An 18,179-nucleotide genomic window follows, 5' to 3' on the forward strand; every position below is an offset into this window, starting at 1 on the left:
GTTTTATTTTGTCTGGTTTCCCGTAGCTGATGGACTCCCACCAGCCAAGTCTGCTGACATTGTTTTTTTGGTTGATGGCTCAATCAATCTTGGCAAGGACAATTTCAAAGAGGTCATGGAATTTATTCTCAATTTAATTGACCTGTTCTTTACTGAGAGAGACACAATTCGGATTGGTCTAGCACATTATGCTACTGATGTGACCGATGTATTCTACCTCAACACCTACAAAAATAAGGATGAAATTATCAATGCTATAACTCGAGCAGAGTACAAGGGAGGTCGAGAAATTAAAACAGGCAATGCCATTCGCCATGTTCAGAAAACACATTTTGTAAAAGAAAGAGGCAGTCGGAAGGATGAGGGAATTCCACAGATTCTAATGGTAGTCACTGGTGGACGGTCAAGGGATGACAGCAAAACAGCAGCATTAGGTCTCAAGGCCAGTGGGGTGCGCATCTATGCTGTTGGGGTGGGTGATATTGAGGACGAGCTCAATAATTTGGGCAGTGAAACTACTACGGTGGCCCGAGCCAGCACCTTCCAAGGGCTCTCTGAGCTGAATGAGCAGATTTTGGAAACACTTGATGATGAGGTGAAAGGAATAGGACTGTGCACTGGAGTAAAGGATGCTACAAGAGGTTTGTTTGTTGTTGTTTTTATCAAGTGAAAGTTTAAGTGTACAGTTTAAGGGCCAGATTTACTAAACAGGGCAAATTAGCGTGAGAGCACAATTCCAATAAACACAGATGGGAGTGGAAATTTCTGCGAGTGATCTACTGGTGACATGCAAATTAAAGAACACAGAAGCATCCGGATAATTTCCATAATGACTGAGGCAATCAACCAAGAGCAGTGCAAATTAGCATCTGGTTTAGGACATGCTTTTTTGGGTGGTAAATAATGGTGCAAATACCAGTAAATTGACTAACATTAGTAAATCACCTTGCATAATTCCTTTAAATACTCTCCTCCCATAAATTTTGTGTCTGAAAAGGAAACTCTTACACATGCATAATAAGGTCAGCCGAAAAAATAACACGGTCCACGCCTTTTCAGTGCAAATTTTTCACTGTATGTCTTTAGTAAATCCTGACAGTAGTTTTTTGTTTAACGCTAAAAGAGGGGTCGCACTTGCGCAAGCTGTTAGTAAATCTGGCCCTAAGTGTTTTGAACAGCGGTTTACTCTTGATTGTCATTAATCACCATCTCTTTCTACTCCCTGGCAGCATGCAAGTTGGATGTTCTTGTGGGGTTTGATGTGGCTGCACAGAACATTTTTGCTGCTCAGAGATCATTAGATTCAAAGATGTCTGCTATTCTCCAACGTATTACCCAGATGCAGCCCATCAGCTGCACTTCTGGCCAGGTTCCCTCAGTACAAGTTGGCATGTTAGCGATGGACTCTGCCTCAGAGCCTGTGCAGCTGGACTTCACCAACAGATACACAGAGCTTCTTGAGCCCTTCAAGGCCCTCCGAAATCGTGGACCTTTTGTTCTGAATGGTGCCACAATCAAGGCTTATGCTGATAGATTGAAGAATCAGCCTTCAGACAGTATCAAGGTACATAATTTTCTTTCAGGGCAAAGCTTTAACCTCAAAATCTAACCATATTGTATGTATTAACTCTGTATATTTATAAAAAAAAATATCTGTGCTATAAATTAAATTAATTGTGTTTTTACACTCATAAAGGTTGTGATACACTTAACTGATGGATTAGATGTCCAGTACAACATTCTGAAAGAGCAAGTTGAATTGATGCGTTTAGCTGGTAAGCGTAACCATGATTATAAATATGAAAATGTCTTATGAACTGCATTAATTCACAATCAAATATATATTGGTTGTAACAATACAATCTGTTTCTTTATTTATTATTGTTGTATCAGTTTATTTATTTATTTATTCTCCGATACTTTTGAAACCTTTGTTGTTGATGATTTATACATCTCACAATATGTTACCACACACATTTTAATTTTGCTTTTCTTTCTTTCTTTAAGGTGTTAGTAGTTTCATTCTTGTTGCACTGGAGAGAGTGCCACGATTTGAAGATGCAGTTCTCTTGGAATTTGGCCGTGGCTTCAGGTACACACGACCTCTGCGTGTCAACCTCATGGACTTGGATTATGAGCTTCTAGAAGAACTGGTAAGAACTGTCCTCATTGCTCAGTCAAATAAGCAAACTAAGGGATTACCTACCTCAGTGACAAAAAGAGATAAATATGTTTGTCTAATATGATTATGGTTGAAAAAATAAATTCTCTTTTTAAGGATAACATTGCTGAGCGGGAATGCTGTTCTGTTCCATGCAAGTGTAATGGCCAGAGAGGGGACAGAGGAGCTGTTGGTGTTCCTGGACCAAAGGTCAAATACATTTTTCTTTTAAGAAACAACATATTTCAGGCTAGTACAATTTCAAATTCAGAATTTTTCTCAGTGATGACTCATGTCCACGTTTCCATGTGTGATTGTCTATAGGGTCAGTCTGGTGGTCCGGGCTTCAGTGGACATCCTGGTGATGAAGGTGGTCCGGTGAGCATGTATTCATTAACAGCTATGAATTTCTAAAATGATTTTAAAGGCATATTTTTTTACTCTCTTTAGATCTAGATTTAGATTTTTTGTACCTAGCTCTAGATCTAGCTTCTCACTTGATTCTAAATGCCCAGTTTCTCACTACAGTTAAATCTTTTTTCCCAACATGCACTAATAAATAGACAGATCCTATACATACCTTTTCAGAGTGTTAGGGTAACATGTTATAAGTAATGCATGTTATGTAATCAGATTACAAATAATGTGATAATTTATTAATTTAAACTATAACACTGTTGTTACTTCTATTTATTTAATGTATTTGCTTGTAAATAAAATTAATCCTCTACCTACCCCATATCTTCTATCTATCAGCAACCTTAAACTTTGCCGTTGTCATTAAATCAATGTGCATTGTTTAATTAGAAGGCAACATTTTGTCAAAATGGTATGTTTTTTTCTCATGATTGTGATAATCCGTATTTTCACAGGGAGAGAGAGGTCCACCTGGTGTAAATGGAACTCAAGGATTCCAAGGATGTCCAGGTCAAAGAGGTGTTAAAGTAAGTGCATTTCAAGTAAATCTCACTTGTTAAGAAAGCAGATTATGGCTAAAACATATTGATTGACTAATCCAATGTTGTTGTTTTTAGGGATCTCGAGGATACAATGGTGAAAAGGTAAGAACTTTTATCTATTTACTTGTGTTGAATTTGAATTTGAATATATATATATTAACTACATAACTATTTCATAGTGAATAACAATTATATAATAATATATTACTGTAATATAACATTTACATTTGATCATATTAAAAGAATATGTTTAATTGATAACATTTATTTTCTTTAAGGGTGAAATTGGAGAGATTGGTTTAGATGGAATCAATGGAGAAGAGGTCAGCTGTTGTCTAGCAAACATGTTTAATTCTATTTTTTCTAGAAACATTTTATTAGTGATCTGTTGTACAATGGTTTGCAGTCAGTGTTCTCAGTGAATGCCAGTTGAAATGTGTTGTTGTCTTTCAGGGAACAAGTGGTGTTGTTGGGCCTCCAGGAGATAGAGGAAACCCTGGTCAAAGGGTAAGTCATGTAGAATATAGCCGTGCAGTCATGTGGAACAAATTTAAAATAAATAAATAAAATAGAGTTTATCAGATTTTTTGTGTGTGTGTTTCTAGGGGCCTAAAGGGGCCAAAGGCCAGGCAGGAGATGTTGGTCAGACTGGAATACGTGGTGATCCAGTATGTTACTCAAGAATGTGTCGTAATTTAGAATGACTTAGTCTTCATTCAATAAGAGAATTTGATGTTGCTGTTGTTATTATAGGGCACCCCTGGAAGAGACAACAACCAGAGAGGACCAAAAGGCGACCCAGGCGATGCTGGCCCAGCGGTATGGTCAATTTTTTTAAACTTAGTCAGTCATTCTGGTGGATTTTTATATTTATTTGATTGTGCCTGGGCAGTGGTGAGGACCATAGAAAATTTTCATGCATCTATATTGTAAAGTAACAAGCTTAATCTCAGCTTAATTTATAGTTCTACCCTAATAATCTTATTTAAAAGTCATGTAAGTTGTTTTATCAATTATTTCTCATTATTATTATTTTAGTTTCTGGCAATGGTCAAGTTCTGTAAGACTTATTAGTTTCTGCATATTTTTTCAGTGTGGACTATAAAATGTTTGTTTGTACTTTGTGAATAAAATGCACAACTGCAATGCAATCTTTGGAGTTCATTGATGTGTTTTCTTTAGGGAGAGCCAGGGGTGGATGGAACTAAAGGAGGTCCTGGTGAACCAGGCAGACGGGTATGCTTTCTCGACCAAAGGGAATGATTATTCTAACTTAACCAGTTCATAAATCTTCTCTTAAAACCCCTTAGCTCAATCAAATATTTAGAACTTAAATGTGTACACTATTATGAGATAAACTAATTTAAAAAAAATGTATTTGGCTTTAATAACCATTCAAAATAGTACTTGTTACCTCAAGTTTAAGCACTGTTATCTATGGTAATACATGATTTGAAATGTTTTGTATCAGAACATGAAATGGTGAGTGACAGATGTTCTGTTCATAATATTATTCACCTTCTCTTTTGAAAAAGGGCTCTGATGGTAGAAGGGGGCCTCCCGGTCAAGCTGTGAGTAGACATAAGCTATTCCATGCCATTAATGGAAATAAACATTATTTTAACACTCCCATTGTAATCCAATTGTTGTTGTTTTATTGAATTTATTTGTTTTGTTTTTTGATGGCTCTGTTGCATCTATAGGGTGCTGCTGGAAGGCCCGGAAGTGATGGTTTAGCAGGAGAGACAGGAATTGGAGGACCTCGGGTAAATTAATCAGTTGTAAAAAGCAGTTGTGCAAAACAAAAGACCCATGACATGCTATACATGCAAACATAATGGCTCCAATCGGTTTACGATGGTTTACAATCTGGTTACATTTATTTTTCATGGAAATTTGCACACATGTCCTGCAGTTTTATTATTAAATAGAAAATATATTATAGATAATATAAATATGATGTCTGTACTTATTTTAGGGTCCCGCTGGACCAATTGGAGCACCTGGTCTTAGAGGAGAGGATGGAAACCCTGGTCCAAGGGTAAGAGAAGAAGTTTAAGCATGTTCTTTTCCTTGTTTTCTCTGCTACCAAAAAAAGTGATTGTAACAAGGATTATGAATTTGGGTGCTGACAAAATGTTTAATAACTTTATACTTGCACTAAAAAAGACTTTTGGTTTATTACTTAACAAATGAAAAGAATAAATCTCTTGCTTTATATGAGGAAAGCATTCATCTTATTTTATATTTGTTTTTAGGGGCCAGGAGGACTGCCAGGACCTTCTGGAGAAAAGGGTAGAAGAGGTGCTGTTGGCCGCAAGGTACTGGTCATCTTTAGCATTAGCAATTCCTTTTCCAAGCAGTTTCACTCTCTTACTTCAGTTACCACTAGCAAGCTTAAGCAATTTATGAAAGAAAACATCTCACTGTCGACCTAAAGCAAAGTTTCTGGGGAGTTTGTATTTGTACAATTTGGGCAGAGGAAATTAACTCACTTTTTTTTTCACTGCATTAATGTGAAAAGTAGGGTGCTCTTTCAGCTGTTACATTTCATTCGATCTTAACTGCTTTGTGTGTCACCATTGTACCTTTTATATTTATAAAATGATGATTCACTTTTTTCGCTTTCACTCTAAAGGGTGAACCAGGGGACCCAGGACCTAAAGGTGTTGTTGGACCCCAGGGACCCCGTGGGGAGCCTGTAAGTGAGGAGTCACAATCTGCACCAGTCTTACCAAATACATGTTATACATTGTAGCAATAATAACAAATAATAACCATCAGCATTATTATGTGAGACATTGATGAATAGATAGAATAATTATAAAAATTAAAACATAAAGCACAATGTTCATTTATCAGTCCCATCTACTGTATATTAGCAGATTGGTCTAGATGGGTAGTTAAATTCAGAATACAAATGAGAGTAAAACTAAGGAGATTTCCTGTCAATACAGGGTGAGGATGGACGAGATGGGTTTGGTGTACCTGGTCCTAAAGGAAGAAAGGTGAGTGTGTGTTTCTGTATAACAATTTTTTTAGTATAGTGCTTAAGTACTATTTACTCAAAATGTATTTTACACTAAACACAATTTAATGTTGATTTAGGGTGATGAAGGTTTCCCTGGTTTCACTGGTCTAAAGGTGAGATTACTGGAGTTGTCTGCAGCCTTGAATGTTTTACAGCATATACTGTAGTTTTTATAGTAATGCACTCTGTGCAAAACAATAGAAGTAACTAGATGTTAAATCTGAATCGATTGAAAGGGTGAGGCAGGTGACCCTGGTTCAAAAGGAGGACCTGGACCTAGAGGAAACAATGGCCAGAGGGTGAGTAATCTTGATTGAACTGTTTTTATGAGGTCATTACGTCCATAATGCTGGTAATGACAGATAATATGTTTTGTAGGGTACCTCAGGAGGACGTGGTGGTCCTGGTCAAAAGGGAGATAATGGATACCCTGGGCCCTATGTAAGCAAAATATTTTGATACTATACAGATTTCTTTGACGGTTTCAAAAAAAAATCCTGCAACAAATCTTTAAATACAGTAATGTTGACTTTGAATTAACAATGTGGCTCAGTTGAGGCATGAAACAAGGGCTGTTCTCTCTTACAAAGTGTGCAATTTTCTTTGCTTTGATTTACTCAAGCTGTTGATTTTTTTTTTTTTTTTTTTTTTTTTTTTACTGGTGACAGACATTAGTTTGGCTCACAAAAATGCTCTGTGGATTAAATCCAGATCGCTCTACCCAGCTGTGTTCAGCTGTTGAGAAAGTGTTTCTCTCTCAATTTTTGCAACTGATTTTTTTTTCTGTTGTCAAAAACAGGGCCTTAAAGGACCCCGAGGAGTTGGTGCTGTGGTATGTACTTTTCCTTTCTTTCACTTTATAAGTGTCTTTATTGTTTATTCCTACTTAAATGTTTTGAAAATTAATGAACAATTTTTGTCCATACAGCAATGTGATTTGGTCAAGAAAATTAGGGATAACTGTCGTAAGTATATTGACTCTCCAGTGTAGATCTAATTATGTTCCCTTTCTTATAGTTTGAGTTATACTTTTATAGACTTTCTTATAGTTATACTTTAATGTTTTGAAATCTTTCTTTCTTCTTCTTTCTTTTTTTTAGCTTGCTGCTATGGTAAGTGAAGAGTGAACAATCTCTTCTGCATTTCCACGGTGCTGTAAGAGTTTCAAACACTCATTACCTAATACTGTACTTCCAGCTCAGCTTTTGAATATTTAATTCCTCAGGTGCTCAGGAATGTCCCCTATACCCCACTGAGTTGGCCTTTGCCCTGGATTCATCAGATGGTGTATCCCGCTCTGCTTTCAACAACATGCGGGACACTGTTCTCCGCTTGGTCAGTGACATCACTATTGCGGAGAGCAACTGTCCCCGAGGCGCCCGTGTTGCTCTAGCGCTCTACAACAATGAGGTGACTACCGAGATACGCTTTGGAGATAGCCAGAAGAAGCGAGCACTTGTTGAGCGAGTTCAAGGGCTCCAGGCTCAGCAGACCCGTAAGCAGCGCAGCTTGGAGACGGCCATGAACTTCATCGCACAGAACACATTCAAGAGAGTTCGCAGTGGCTTCCTTGTGCGTAAGGTTGCTGTTTTCTTTGTCAACGGCCCTGTGACAGTCATACAAGAATTCAGTGCCGCTGCTCTGCGCCTCTACGATGCAGGAATCTCCTCTGTATTCCTTCTTAACCGTGAAGATCGTCAACTCACAAGAGCCTTGCAGGTAGGAGCAGCAGAAGGGCAAATATTGTAATTGGCGTCTTTAAGAATAATAACTAGTTTCATTCCATTTCCATTAGTATTGGTAAATGTTTTCATTCATCTAGTATGTTTCATCACTCATCTAAGTGGCTTCGTCAACTGTCCTTGTGTGAATGCCCTTTGTCTTTAAACATTAGAATACTGTTCAGAAAGTGTAGCAGCCATACAATGTTGGGCCATCGTGACAGTAGTTGTTTCATTGCCCCAGTATATAGGCTTGATCTCTTTGTACTGAAATTCATATATTGTGTAACATTACTTTGGTGTTGGTCTCTGCCTTAATGCTTAGTTAAGCTTAAAATGTTCAGGTCATAGGCACAACAACTGTGATTGTAAAAAATTGCCAAGTAACTTCACACCTTCAGTGAGCTAATTTCCAAATCAGATTGCAGCTTACAGAATTTTGTAGTATTTGAAGTTGTGAAATGTGAAATGCTGGGAAATGTCAACCTCTTGGATGAATTAACTGTAATTAACTCTACATAAACTTTACCTGACAGGTTTAATAAGTGTTTTAGTGCAACAGTTGTAAATTAAGTGAAAACTTGACATAACCGATGTGATTAGATGTTTGGTGGAAATGTAAGCATATCATTATGTTACAATCACTCTGTTTCAGCTTAACAACACTGCGTTAGCCCAGATTATTGTCCTACCCTCACCTGGAAGTGCTGAATACAACAATGTAATCAAGAAGATCATGACGTGCCATATCTGCCTGGGTAAAACTGTTATCATGTGTACTACTGTTCAGCATTAAAAAAGCCACCAAACTAATTTATTTAAAAAAAAACTTTTTAAAATGGCAAAACAGTAGCAAAAGAGAATGTTTGAATGGAATATTTCATCTGTCACAATTCTTTTAGACTTCTGTGCCCCGGATCAGATCTGTGATTATATTCCTCCACGTGGAGTCCGAGACCGGAGGGATCCCACCACTGACTTGGACATCGACATGGCCTTCATTCTCGATAGCTCAGAGAGCACCTGGCCCTCCGTCTTCTTAGAGATAAAGCAATATGTGGCTCTAATGATAGAGCAGCTAGAGATGTCCCCTGAGCCAACCAGCACTACCCATCATGCTCGAGTGGCACTTGTCCAGCATGCACCTTATGAATACTTGCACAATGGCAGTGGCATTCCCATCAGGGTGGCCTTCGGTTTGACAAATCACAACTCACCAAGCAGTGTTCGAAGCTTCTTACAGGATAAGGTACACCAACTGGAGGGAGGACGTGCCCTTGCAGCTGCTCTTGAAGGCACTGTTGAGCATGTGTTTGAGAAGGCACCACATTCCCGCCACTTGAAGGTATTAGTTCTGTTGGTGACTGGACCAGTTGAACTGCACGAAGAGAGGATAATAAGGGCCGCTACTGAAGTTAAATGCAAAGGATACTTCATAGTGGTGATGGCAGTTGGAAAGCTGTTCAGTTCAGGTGATGTCCGTGTCCTGGCCCAAGTGGCAAGCGAGCCTTCAGATGTGTTCTTTAAGAGGGTGGATAGACCTTCAGGCTTCTATGATGACCATATTCAGACATTTGCCAGACTGTTGCCCAAGTACATCGGCCGTAAGTTATCATTTAACGTTCTCAAAATGTTTAGGAAAGTTGCCTATTATATCCAATGATGTATTAGCCCGTCATTTCGTACCAGGTTTTTCTTCAGGAGTAACAGTTCCTGAAATAGTATCTTTATTCTTTATATATAGTTGAAAATGCTTTCTACCTGTCACCTGAAGTCTCTAAGAAGTGCCAGTGGTATCAGAGTGACCAACCACACAAAGTCCCGTTCACTTTTCCACAAACAGAGGAGTGAGTATACTTATGAGCAAAGTTCCCTGTAAACCGCACATGTACGCATTTGATGTTGCTCCTGCATAGACAGACAGACAGGCTGTATGAGTTGCTAATTAATTTAATTCATGTTAATACTGAGTTTGTCGATATATTGTGTGAATATCGCTATGATGTCTTTTTCCAGGAAACGACAGAAGCATTATGGACAGCAGGAGGTTCATGACACAAAACATAAAGGTACTGACAGTATGCGCTGTAGGTTGTGTGTATTTATATTTATAAAACAATGTTTAGGGTTTAAGTCATGTCACATTATGTGAATGTGTTTGTCCAGAAACAGGTATGGAGGAACTGCATCTGGTTAACGTCACCTCCAGCGGATTCTCCCTACAGTGGTTGAGTGGCGATTCAAAGGCAACCCATGAGGTTACTGTGACTCGTCTGAAGGATCACAGTCTGGTACTGAGGAAAAATGTGACCGGCAGCCATCTCTCCATTACTGAGCTGGAAGCAGCCCAAACCTATCACGTAGTGGTCAACACTCACAATGTCAATGGTCATGTTGCCAGCACTTACAAAGGCATTGTACCCACAAGTAAGCTCATCATGTTTTTCACATATATTTTTCTTTGTGTGATCATGAATTAAAGCAACGTACTGTCATGTAGTTGAGATCATGATAAGTATAATGATAAGTAATGACATGAAAAGGTATGCTTTAAATGTCGTTAACAAAATTATAATCTACTCCCCTTTAAAGCAGTATGATATATATATATATATATCAGTGGAACACAAAAGAAGTTATTTAGCAGAATTTCCAGATAGCCTACTGTGTATAGAACAAGGAGGCAATCATTTAAATCGTCATACAGAAATTCTGCTGCAGTTAATTGTGGTAGATTTATGATAGATGATATAGAGTTTCCAGTGTGCTTAACTCAGGACCTTATTTGGTTAGTGAATGAGATTTGCGACCTGTGCTGGAAGACAACATTTTCAGTGAATAGCAACTTATGGTCTGTTTCTCACAAACGTACTGGGTGGCTTTGACTTCTACTTTTTAGAGCTTTTTGGGGGATTGATCAGGTCTAGTTCTTATTATTATTTATTTTTTTTCTTATTCAAAAAAGCAGACTACATATCTTGCTAAATAGTATCTTTAGTTCCCTTATCATGAAAAATCATACAGGTTTCCAACGTCAGAGTGAATCGTTGATGTAAATACATTTTTTGTGAACTGTTCTTTTAATGTTGGGCTCTGCAGGATGACATTAACCTCATAATCATCCTTTTAAACAGAATCAGCACATCCAAAGGTCCTTACTGTAAGTGATGTGATGGGGATTGTGCCCACTGCACCCTTGAGTAAACCAGAAACAAGTAAGTGACAGAGAATTTGCTCAACAGATTGTATCAGTGGATTTTTTTTGTTGTTGTTTTTTTTTGCATATTTTATTAGAACAACTTAAAGAGCAAAGAGGTTGATGTGTGTTTTTTTATTCACCCTATGAATGCTTGCCAGAAAACTGAGTGCTGAAATATCAAGTAAACCTCAAATTTGTCCTTTTTAACAGAATCAGCAGAACAGAAAATTCTTAACGCCAGTGAAATGATTGGGTTGATGTCCACTGCACCTTTGAATAATCCAGAAATTAGTAAGTGACAGATTAGAAGAATACAGATATTTTTTCTGAATAATTATGATATAAAAAGCGGTAAGAATATTGTATTTTTATAGACCTTTCCCTGTACATAGTTCAGAGTTTGATGTATGACATGTTTGAATGTTGTTTGAAGTATGAAAGTATTTATGATTACTGTAAACTAAGATCCCTGCAGGAGTTAGTTAACTTCAGATTTCTTTTGAACAGAAGCAGCAGAACAAAAGGTTATTACTCCAAGTGAAGTGATGGAGATTGGGTCCTCTGCACCCTTAAGTAAACCAGAAATTAGTAAGCAGCATTAAGTATTTTCTCTATAAAATATAAGAAAGAGGTTTTTTCAGATAATATAGTTTAACAGGCACAGCTTTTGTAATCGGAATCGGTTCGTATAAAACAAATACTATCAACAGATTCATTCTTAGTGTATTCTTGATGTGATGGCCCTTGCTTTAGTACTGTTATATAGTTCAGAGTTTAAATGTGAATGCATTCTTATTGGCTGAAAACAATGATCTCTGTGAGATCAAACTAATTATATATTGGTCATTAACAGAAACGGCAGAACAGATGGTTCTTGCTCCGAGTGAAGTAATGGGAATGGTGTCCTCTGCACCCTTAAGTAAACCAGAAATATGTAAGTGATGCAGACGATCAACCTCACTGCATATCCGAAAAAAAAGAAGTAATTTTACATGTCCAATATGTAAAACTTTTTTTTGTGATTCCTATCCACAAACAAACAGCACATACGTCAGCATAAATGAATGAATGTTTTTCATTTACTTGTTTGTGAGATTCTCAGACAAGTTTTCTATTTGAATTTTTGGAGAACATCTTGTTTAAATTATACATCAAAGCAGCATTGTGGGTGCTTTGGGATAAAAAAAAAAAACATGGCATTAGAGGTTTCTTGTATGTCAGACTTGTGCAAGATCAACAATGAAATGTCTGCATATTCAATATTAGTTTTTGTACTGATTGTTTAAAAGATGAAATAACAGTTAAACTTAGAAACCTGCATGTTAAACAGGCTTTTGTAGTGTTGGAGTATTGAAGAATCTGTACTATAAATGATTTCTTCATTCTGTTCTGTTATGATGGAGGTATAGCAAAGCAAGAAGATCATTGTCTTATAAGTTGGCAGTAGGGAACCTCTTTTCATTCAGGGCAGTTTGACTTTTAACATAACATTAACATTCTAAAAAAACTTTTAAAAAAAACTAACCTAGATTATATTGAACTACACATAATTTGACTTGATAACCCACTAACAAAATTCAATACTTACTTTGAAGGAAAACAGTGATTGTTTCACATAAAAGGCATGTTTACTCTATGGGGGTTATGAAGCAGACATTTGTGAGATGGCCCCAGCACAGACACAGTTAATGAGACTGACATCACCCTAATTACCTGCAGATGGCACTTGTACAGCATATAAATCAAATGAACTGGAAATGGCAGTGTATGTGCTTTAAAGTGCTTTTGGATCAACAGTGCTGACAATACTAAAGTGAATGCACTAAACTTACTCCTATTTTGAGCCAAAGATGTCTAGAATGTAAATAGAGAACTGTATGTCTTTTGGTGGCCTTTCCAAGTGTAACATACAACAAAGCTTAAACATTACAGTTTGAACTCATGCTTTGATTTGAAAATGACACATGGTTTGCATATTCCTGATTTTGCTAACCCATTAAAATAAGTAGCTAATCCCATATGAGCTATAACAATCACCTTATATTTACAGACTATATGTTCATTTTACTGACAGCACTAACTGTCTTTGTCTTTCCTCTTTCATGATAATCCCTCTTTGTTTGTCTCTGTGTTTGCATGTTTCAGTTAACAATTTTATGGACCCATGCTCACTTGACTTTGACACTGGACTGCCATGCAAAGATTACCAAGCTAAGTGGTACTTTGACAGAAAGAATGGATTCTGTACACAGTTCTGGTATGGAGGTTGTGGAGGAAATGACAATAGGTTTGAGACTGAGGCTGATTGCCTCAAACGCTGCATGAAGACAGGTATGTCCGCCCTTTGACCCCTTGGCACGAACTCTGCAGCAATCGATTTGCCCTGTTATCTCTATTTAGGAGACTTCATGATTGAACAAAATCAATAATAAAATCAGTCTATAAAAACAGTTTACAGGTTGCAGTGCTCATGTCAAAGTCTTAAAACGCTTAAATCCCAAAATAGGATGAAATTAGTGCAAACTCTTGCTACAAAATTAGACTATACTTGTCAATTAGATTATTTATTTAATCTAAATCATTTACAGCACACTAAATGCAGTGCCTTACTCAGATAACATTGTATGATTCACCCAGTAACTCTCCAGCACTGACCAACAATAACCGTATTACTAGCCTAGAGACTTTCCCTCGAGGCTACTAGCACTCTTAAAAGGAAGTACAATAAAATGAAAGATAGGAAAATGATTGTTTAATTATTTATTTTTTCTTACTACCACAGTGGCTGAGTATAAAGCAAGTGACAAGCATGTCAAAGCTGTTCTCCCCCCAGCACCAGCTCCAGGTCAGTCCACCGGTTACAGTAACCTCTAAAAACCTCTTGAACCTTTTTCAAGAGTGATGAAGTGTTCAAAATTCTGTTATAGGACCACCTTATTAAAAATGTGCTGTACTGGGAGTAATACATTTGCAATTCAGAAGAGATCAGATTATTTGTAGTAATCACTGATGCATGTACATTGATTTACACAAGAAACGGGGTTCATGGATAATAATGCAAAACATGGCCCATGTGAAGGTTAAGAACTGCCTTCTTGCCAAAGACCTTTGAAAATGTTAAGACAACACCTCCTTACTTGTTATGTAATGCACATTCCTTAGTGAACAATACTTTACCACTTTTTGATGACCTCTGGAAAGAATACAGTGAAATCATTGTGTAAATGTTGTATCAAGTGAACTGAAAGGTCTGTATAGCTATTGCTAATTTTAGGGCAAAGTACAATATTTCAAGAAACTATGTTGCAGATGACGTGTCCACAGAGGACAACCCTTGATGCCATCTAGTTAACTTTCCAAAACCTCACTAAGATCCAGTATATCTGAAAGGCTTTTGCACATAATTAGATATTGTATTAAATTCTGTCATTTTTCTCATCCTCACTATGCTCTCTAACAGCTGCCTTGCACTCCAGTGTGGATATCTGCAAGCTACCAAAAGAAGAAGGTTCCTGTGCTAAATTTGTGCTTAAATGGCATTATGACCCACTTAGTGGAAACTGTACTCGCTTCTGGTACGGAGGTTGTGGAGGGAACCAGAATCGCTTTGATACACAAGATGAGTGTGAAAAGGCCTGTGGAAAAGCGGGTGAGATTACTTCTAAAAATTGCATGTCAAAGTGATATTAGTGTGAAGATTTGATTAAGGCATACTTTAACATTATTTGTTTTTTAACAGCACCTATTAAAGAAGGGATCATCGCTGCAGTTAAAACATAGAAACTAATGAAGACTGTAAGCTAACCACTGACGACATTTAGAGGAAATAGCACCTAAAACTAGAAGCTTCACCACAGCCAAGATGCCTGCACTGGACCCTGCTAGAGGATTTGATCCAAAGAAAACCTTGAAGTAGTATTTTCAGAATAAGAAAAAAGCAGAACAATTTTCTTTGTTTCATGCTGGTGCTACAATCAGTTTCTTTAATATTTTTAAATTGTTTTATTTTTAATGTGTGTATGGGTTTGTATGAAACCCAGTGTAAATGTCCAGGGCAAAATAGCTTTTTAAATTTTTTTTTTAAAGAATGTTGTTCCGTTTTAATCACATGGTTTGTTTGTGGAAATATTTTGATCAAAACATATCAATAAATCTTTGTAGTTATGAGACAGGTTCATGACAGTTTAGTTCCATTTAGTAAAGTCGGCTCCTACTGCAGTACCCTTATTATGTTTTTTTTACTGCTTGGAAGGAAGAATCTTAATTGCTCTTTTTGGTCATACCGCTGGAGATCTCCACTGAATCTCCAAGCAAATGCTATGTTGATGTTTGCAAATTAGGTAATTATAAAATGACCATCATCTGAAATCAACGTCATTTTTTAAAAACTATGCACTTTTGGAATCATTGCCTTACATGCAAGTTTTGATTTCAAAAAGCAATTGGAATGTACTGTTCAAACTGTATTTTTGGGGGGTTGATGTTTTAAAAATAAAAAAAACTTTGTATTTGGAAATGGGAAGATATAAATAAATGAGTCTTTATATAAAACTTTGATTTTGATTTGTCCTTTTTTTTTTTTTACTTATTGTAATGCATTAGAAGCTTAAAATAATTGTACTCCTAGGCTGCTGTGAGTCATGCTGAGAAGAATATCCTTTTTTATGACTCTGAACATTCAATATAAGTACTGCTAAGAGAACAAGAAATTAAATGGACAAATGTGACCTTTGCATGCTCAAGGGAGAGCATTTTGTTTAATGCAGTAAGCATTAGCAGCTTATATTTCATAGTTCCATGAACAAGATTGTCTCCTTCCTTTAACTTGCACGCTTCCACAACTTGATACATGGTTCAGACTTTGAAAAGTAAAATTAAATGAATCAACTCATTCAAAGTGCAAGAACCTGAGTGTTTATCAAAAAGAGGCATGCTTCTGATTTCCTCTGTTGCACCAAGGCGGTAATTTCCTCTCTCCCTCCTGTAAATGTTGTATTTTTCATGATGGAAATTACCCCAAATCAAGACTGTTTGGGGAGGACAGGCAGCTTCATCAGCAGACGTTTTATAAATCAAAGTGTGTTATCTTCAGTTGCCATAGAACTTGAGAAACATTTCACTGTGAACTCTATGTGACCCAATTTAGAAGTTCTGAATTGGAAAAATACAGCATGTTTTCATAGGAGCACTTCCTTATTAAACACCTGAAACCAGTTCCAGCCATTTATATTCACAAAATAAGGTGTAAGCAAATGAAAGTGTATAATCTCCATCAACAGCTGAGGCGATAACGCATGAATTATTATGTTTTTCCATTCTTAAATTGTGCCTCAATCAGCATGTCTTATATCACCATATAAACACTTTACACAGCATCTCAGTCTGATTTGTTATGCACACGTGTTGCATTTTTCTCTGCCAGTCAGTAAATCCATCACTGCAGCATATATGAATTTTGTTCAATCCTGAACAATCTGCACATGGCCTTGTGGGCTTTGCAGCAGCCCCTCTGGCCCCTTCCCATGCTGAGGTTAACTGTATAATAAATGTATCAGTGCTTTCCAATAGGTTCCTGCAGAGCTGGATGCCAGGTTTTGGTTTTCACCACTGTTGTATTTTACCATATATATATATATATAAAATCCTGTTTTAATGCAATGATTCATTGTGATTGAAGGATGTCATTCTGCACTTCATCAATGCCTCATGTTTCAGCTGCTCAATCTAATGTATGCTTTATAAAGTACTATGGTCCTATTTAGTTATTTTTCTTAGAAGTTATTCTTTCTTGTGTTCTACACAGAATTAAAGCACAATGCACTGATAGTGCTAAACCAACAGTGCATCTGCACATTGATATTTTCAAACGTTTTTAGCGTTCTCCTGCATCCCTGTAGCTCAAACAATAAAGCATGCCGCTAGCAATGCCAAGGTCATGGGTTAGATTCCCAAATAATTCAAGAACTGAAACATTATTATGTATAGATAATATGTGAATAAAATGTGTGCCTTGAATGCAGTGTCGCTTTGGATACAAGTGTCTGCCACATGCATGAAAATTTTACCATAGTTTAGGTTACATTTAAAATAAAATAAAAAGAGGAATTTGCTATCAATAGGGCTGAAATAACTGTCATAGCCATACCAAACAGAATTCACAATACTCAGAAGTTTTAGGAATATACTAAATCCAAAATATATTCATACAGTGCATCTGAATATGTGACCATTCAAAGAAAAAATGCTTTTAATAAATTCACACATATATTCTTCTAATACTGACCTTTCAAAAATTCATTTCTGATACTGGATTGGTTTTTTGCCATCCGGAGATTAAAATTCATCACTCACCCACTATTTTAAAGTACAGTCTTAAGAAAAAAATAGTTTAAACAGTACCAAATTAGGTTTTTTTTTCGGCTTGTAACAATAGCAGAACCCTTTTTGGTGCTAAATAGACCCTTTTTTATTAGATTCCATAAAGGAACATGCTTTGAAAGTGTTATAGGACCTTAATGGTGTTATAAATAACCTTTTCAACAATATTTATTTTCATTAATTTTAGTATATTAGTAGCTTCATATTATCAATATTACTATTATTAATTACTTTTTTATAAATTATTTATTAATATTGTTTACTTTCTGTCTGGTCTTATATCTTGTTGCCTCTATTTGGGTTTTAATTTTTTTTTTTTTTTTTAAACAGCATGTTGTGGTACTTTTATTTTTTATTCACATGGCAGACTGTAGCAAAAATGACAGCTCTAACAACAGTTGTTAGCTGAATACATTACTGAATAACAATTGACATTGAACACGATATAGATGTAATGAAGACCAAGTTCCAGTGAAATATTCACTATCATCAGTGATATCTTTATGTCCTTCTTTATGTGTGTATTCTGAGTAGTTTCTCTCTGCAGATGATGAGGTTATGATACGTGACAGTATCTGAAATAAACAATTGAGTTTAGTTACATTGTGTCTCTTCCATTTGATTATGTAAAAACAATTATGTTCATGAAGGACAAAATGAGCAACAAGGGACAGTATGAGCCCTTTACCATGTTAAAAGGATATAAAGTCATGGGATATAGCTTTAATGT

The 18,179-nt window shown here is 36.5% G+C and overlaps 1 protein-coding gene across 1 annotated transcript in view; it reads left to right on the plus strand.

The window, feature by feature from the left end:
- Nucleotides 1–15,626, plus strand: part of LOC311298257 (uncharacterized protein) — a 68,960-nt gene extending 53,334 nt beyond the window's left edge. The window contains exons 58-96 of the mRNA XM_084421019.1: nucleotides 27–641; nucleotides 1,230–1,564; nucleotides 1,697–1,775; nucleotides 2,008–2,153; nucleotides 2,279–2,371; nucleotides 2,486–2,539; nucleotides 3,034–3,105; nucleotides 3,196–3,222; nucleotides 3,399–3,443; nucleotides 3,574–3,627; nucleotides 3,726–3,788; nucleotides 3,874–3,939; nucleotides 4,303–4,356; nucleotides 4,656–4,691; nucleotides 4,824–4,886; nucleotides 5,099–5,161; nucleotides 5,379–5,441; nucleotides 5,759–5,821; nucleotides 6,078–6,128; nucleotides 6,229–6,264; nucleotides 6,388–6,450; nucleotides 6,530–6,592; nucleotides 6,951–6,983; nucleotides 7,080–7,116; nucleotides 7,252–7,263; nucleotides 7,377–7,870; nucleotides 8,528–8,630; nucleotides 8,775–9,476; nucleotides 9,617–9,719; nucleotides 9,889–9,941; nucleotides 10,039–10,299; nucleotides 11,007–11,087; nucleotides 11,282–11,362; nucleotides 11,579–11,659; nucleotides 11,925–12,005; nucleotides 13,217–13,402; nucleotides 13,854–13,916; nucleotides 14,532–14,720; nucleotides 14,811–15,626. Of these exons, the coding sequence (XP_084277145.1) occupies nucleotides 27–641; nucleotides 1,230–1,564; nucleotides 1,697–1,775; nucleotides 2,008–2,153; nucleotides 2,279–2,371; nucleotides 2,486–2,539; nucleotides 3,034–3,105; nucleotides 3,196–3,222; nucleotides 3,399–3,443; nucleotides 3,574–3,627; nucleotides 3,726–3,788; nucleotides 3,874–3,939; nucleotides 4,303–4,356; nucleotides 4,656–4,691; nucleotides 4,824–4,886; nucleotides 5,099–5,161; nucleotides 5,379–5,441; nucleotides 5,759–5,821; nucleotides 6,078–6,128; nucleotides 6,229–6,264; nucleotides 6,388–6,450; nucleotides 6,530–6,592; nucleotides 6,951–6,983; nucleotides 7,080–7,116; nucleotides 7,252–7,263; nucleotides 7,377–7,870; nucleotides 8,528–8,630; nucleotides 8,775–9,476; nucleotides 9,617–9,719; nucleotides 9,889–9,941; nucleotides 10,039–10,299; nucleotides 11,007–11,087; nucleotides 11,282–11,362; nucleotides 11,579–11,659; nucleotides 11,925–12,005; nucleotides 13,217–13,402; nucleotides 13,854–13,916; nucleotides 14,532–14,720; nucleotides 14,811–14,851 (4,805 nt within the window). The 3' untranslated portion in view covers nucleotides 14,852–15,626. The remainder of the gene's footprint in view (nucleotides 1–26; nucleotides 642–1,229; nucleotides 1,565–1,696; nucleotides 1,776–2,007; nucleotides 2,154–2,278; nucleotides 2,372–2,485; nucleotides 2,540–3,033; nucleotides 3,106–3,195; nucleotides 3,223–3,398; nucleotides 3,444–3,573; nucleotides 3,628–3,725; nucleotides 3,789–3,873; nucleotides 3,940–4,302; nucleotides 4,357–4,655; nucleotides 4,692–4,823; nucleotides 4,887–5,098; nucleotides 5,162–5,378; nucleotides 5,442–5,758; nucleotides 5,822–6,077; nucleotides 6,129–6,228; nucleotides 6,265–6,387; nucleotides 6,451–6,529; nucleotides 6,593–6,950; nucleotides 6,984–7,079; nucleotides 7,117–7,251; nucleotides 7,264–7,376; nucleotides 7,871–8,527; nucleotides 8,631–8,774; nucleotides 9,477–9,616; nucleotides 9,720–9,888; nucleotides 9,942–10,038; nucleotides 10,300–11,006; nucleotides 11,088–11,281; nucleotides 11,363–11,578; nucleotides 11,660–11,924; nucleotides 12,006–13,216; nucleotides 13,403–13,853; nucleotides 13,917–14,531; nucleotides 14,721–14,810) is intronic.
- Nucleotides 15,627–18,179: the final 2,553 nt, after the last annotated feature.

Source organism: Rutilus rutilus (genome assembly GCF_951802725.1).
Source record: "Rutilus rutilus genome assembly, chromosome: 10".
Classification (NCBI taxonomy): Eukaryota; Metazoa; Chordata; class Actinopteri; order Cypriniformes; family Leuciscidae; genus Rutilus; species Rutilus rutilus.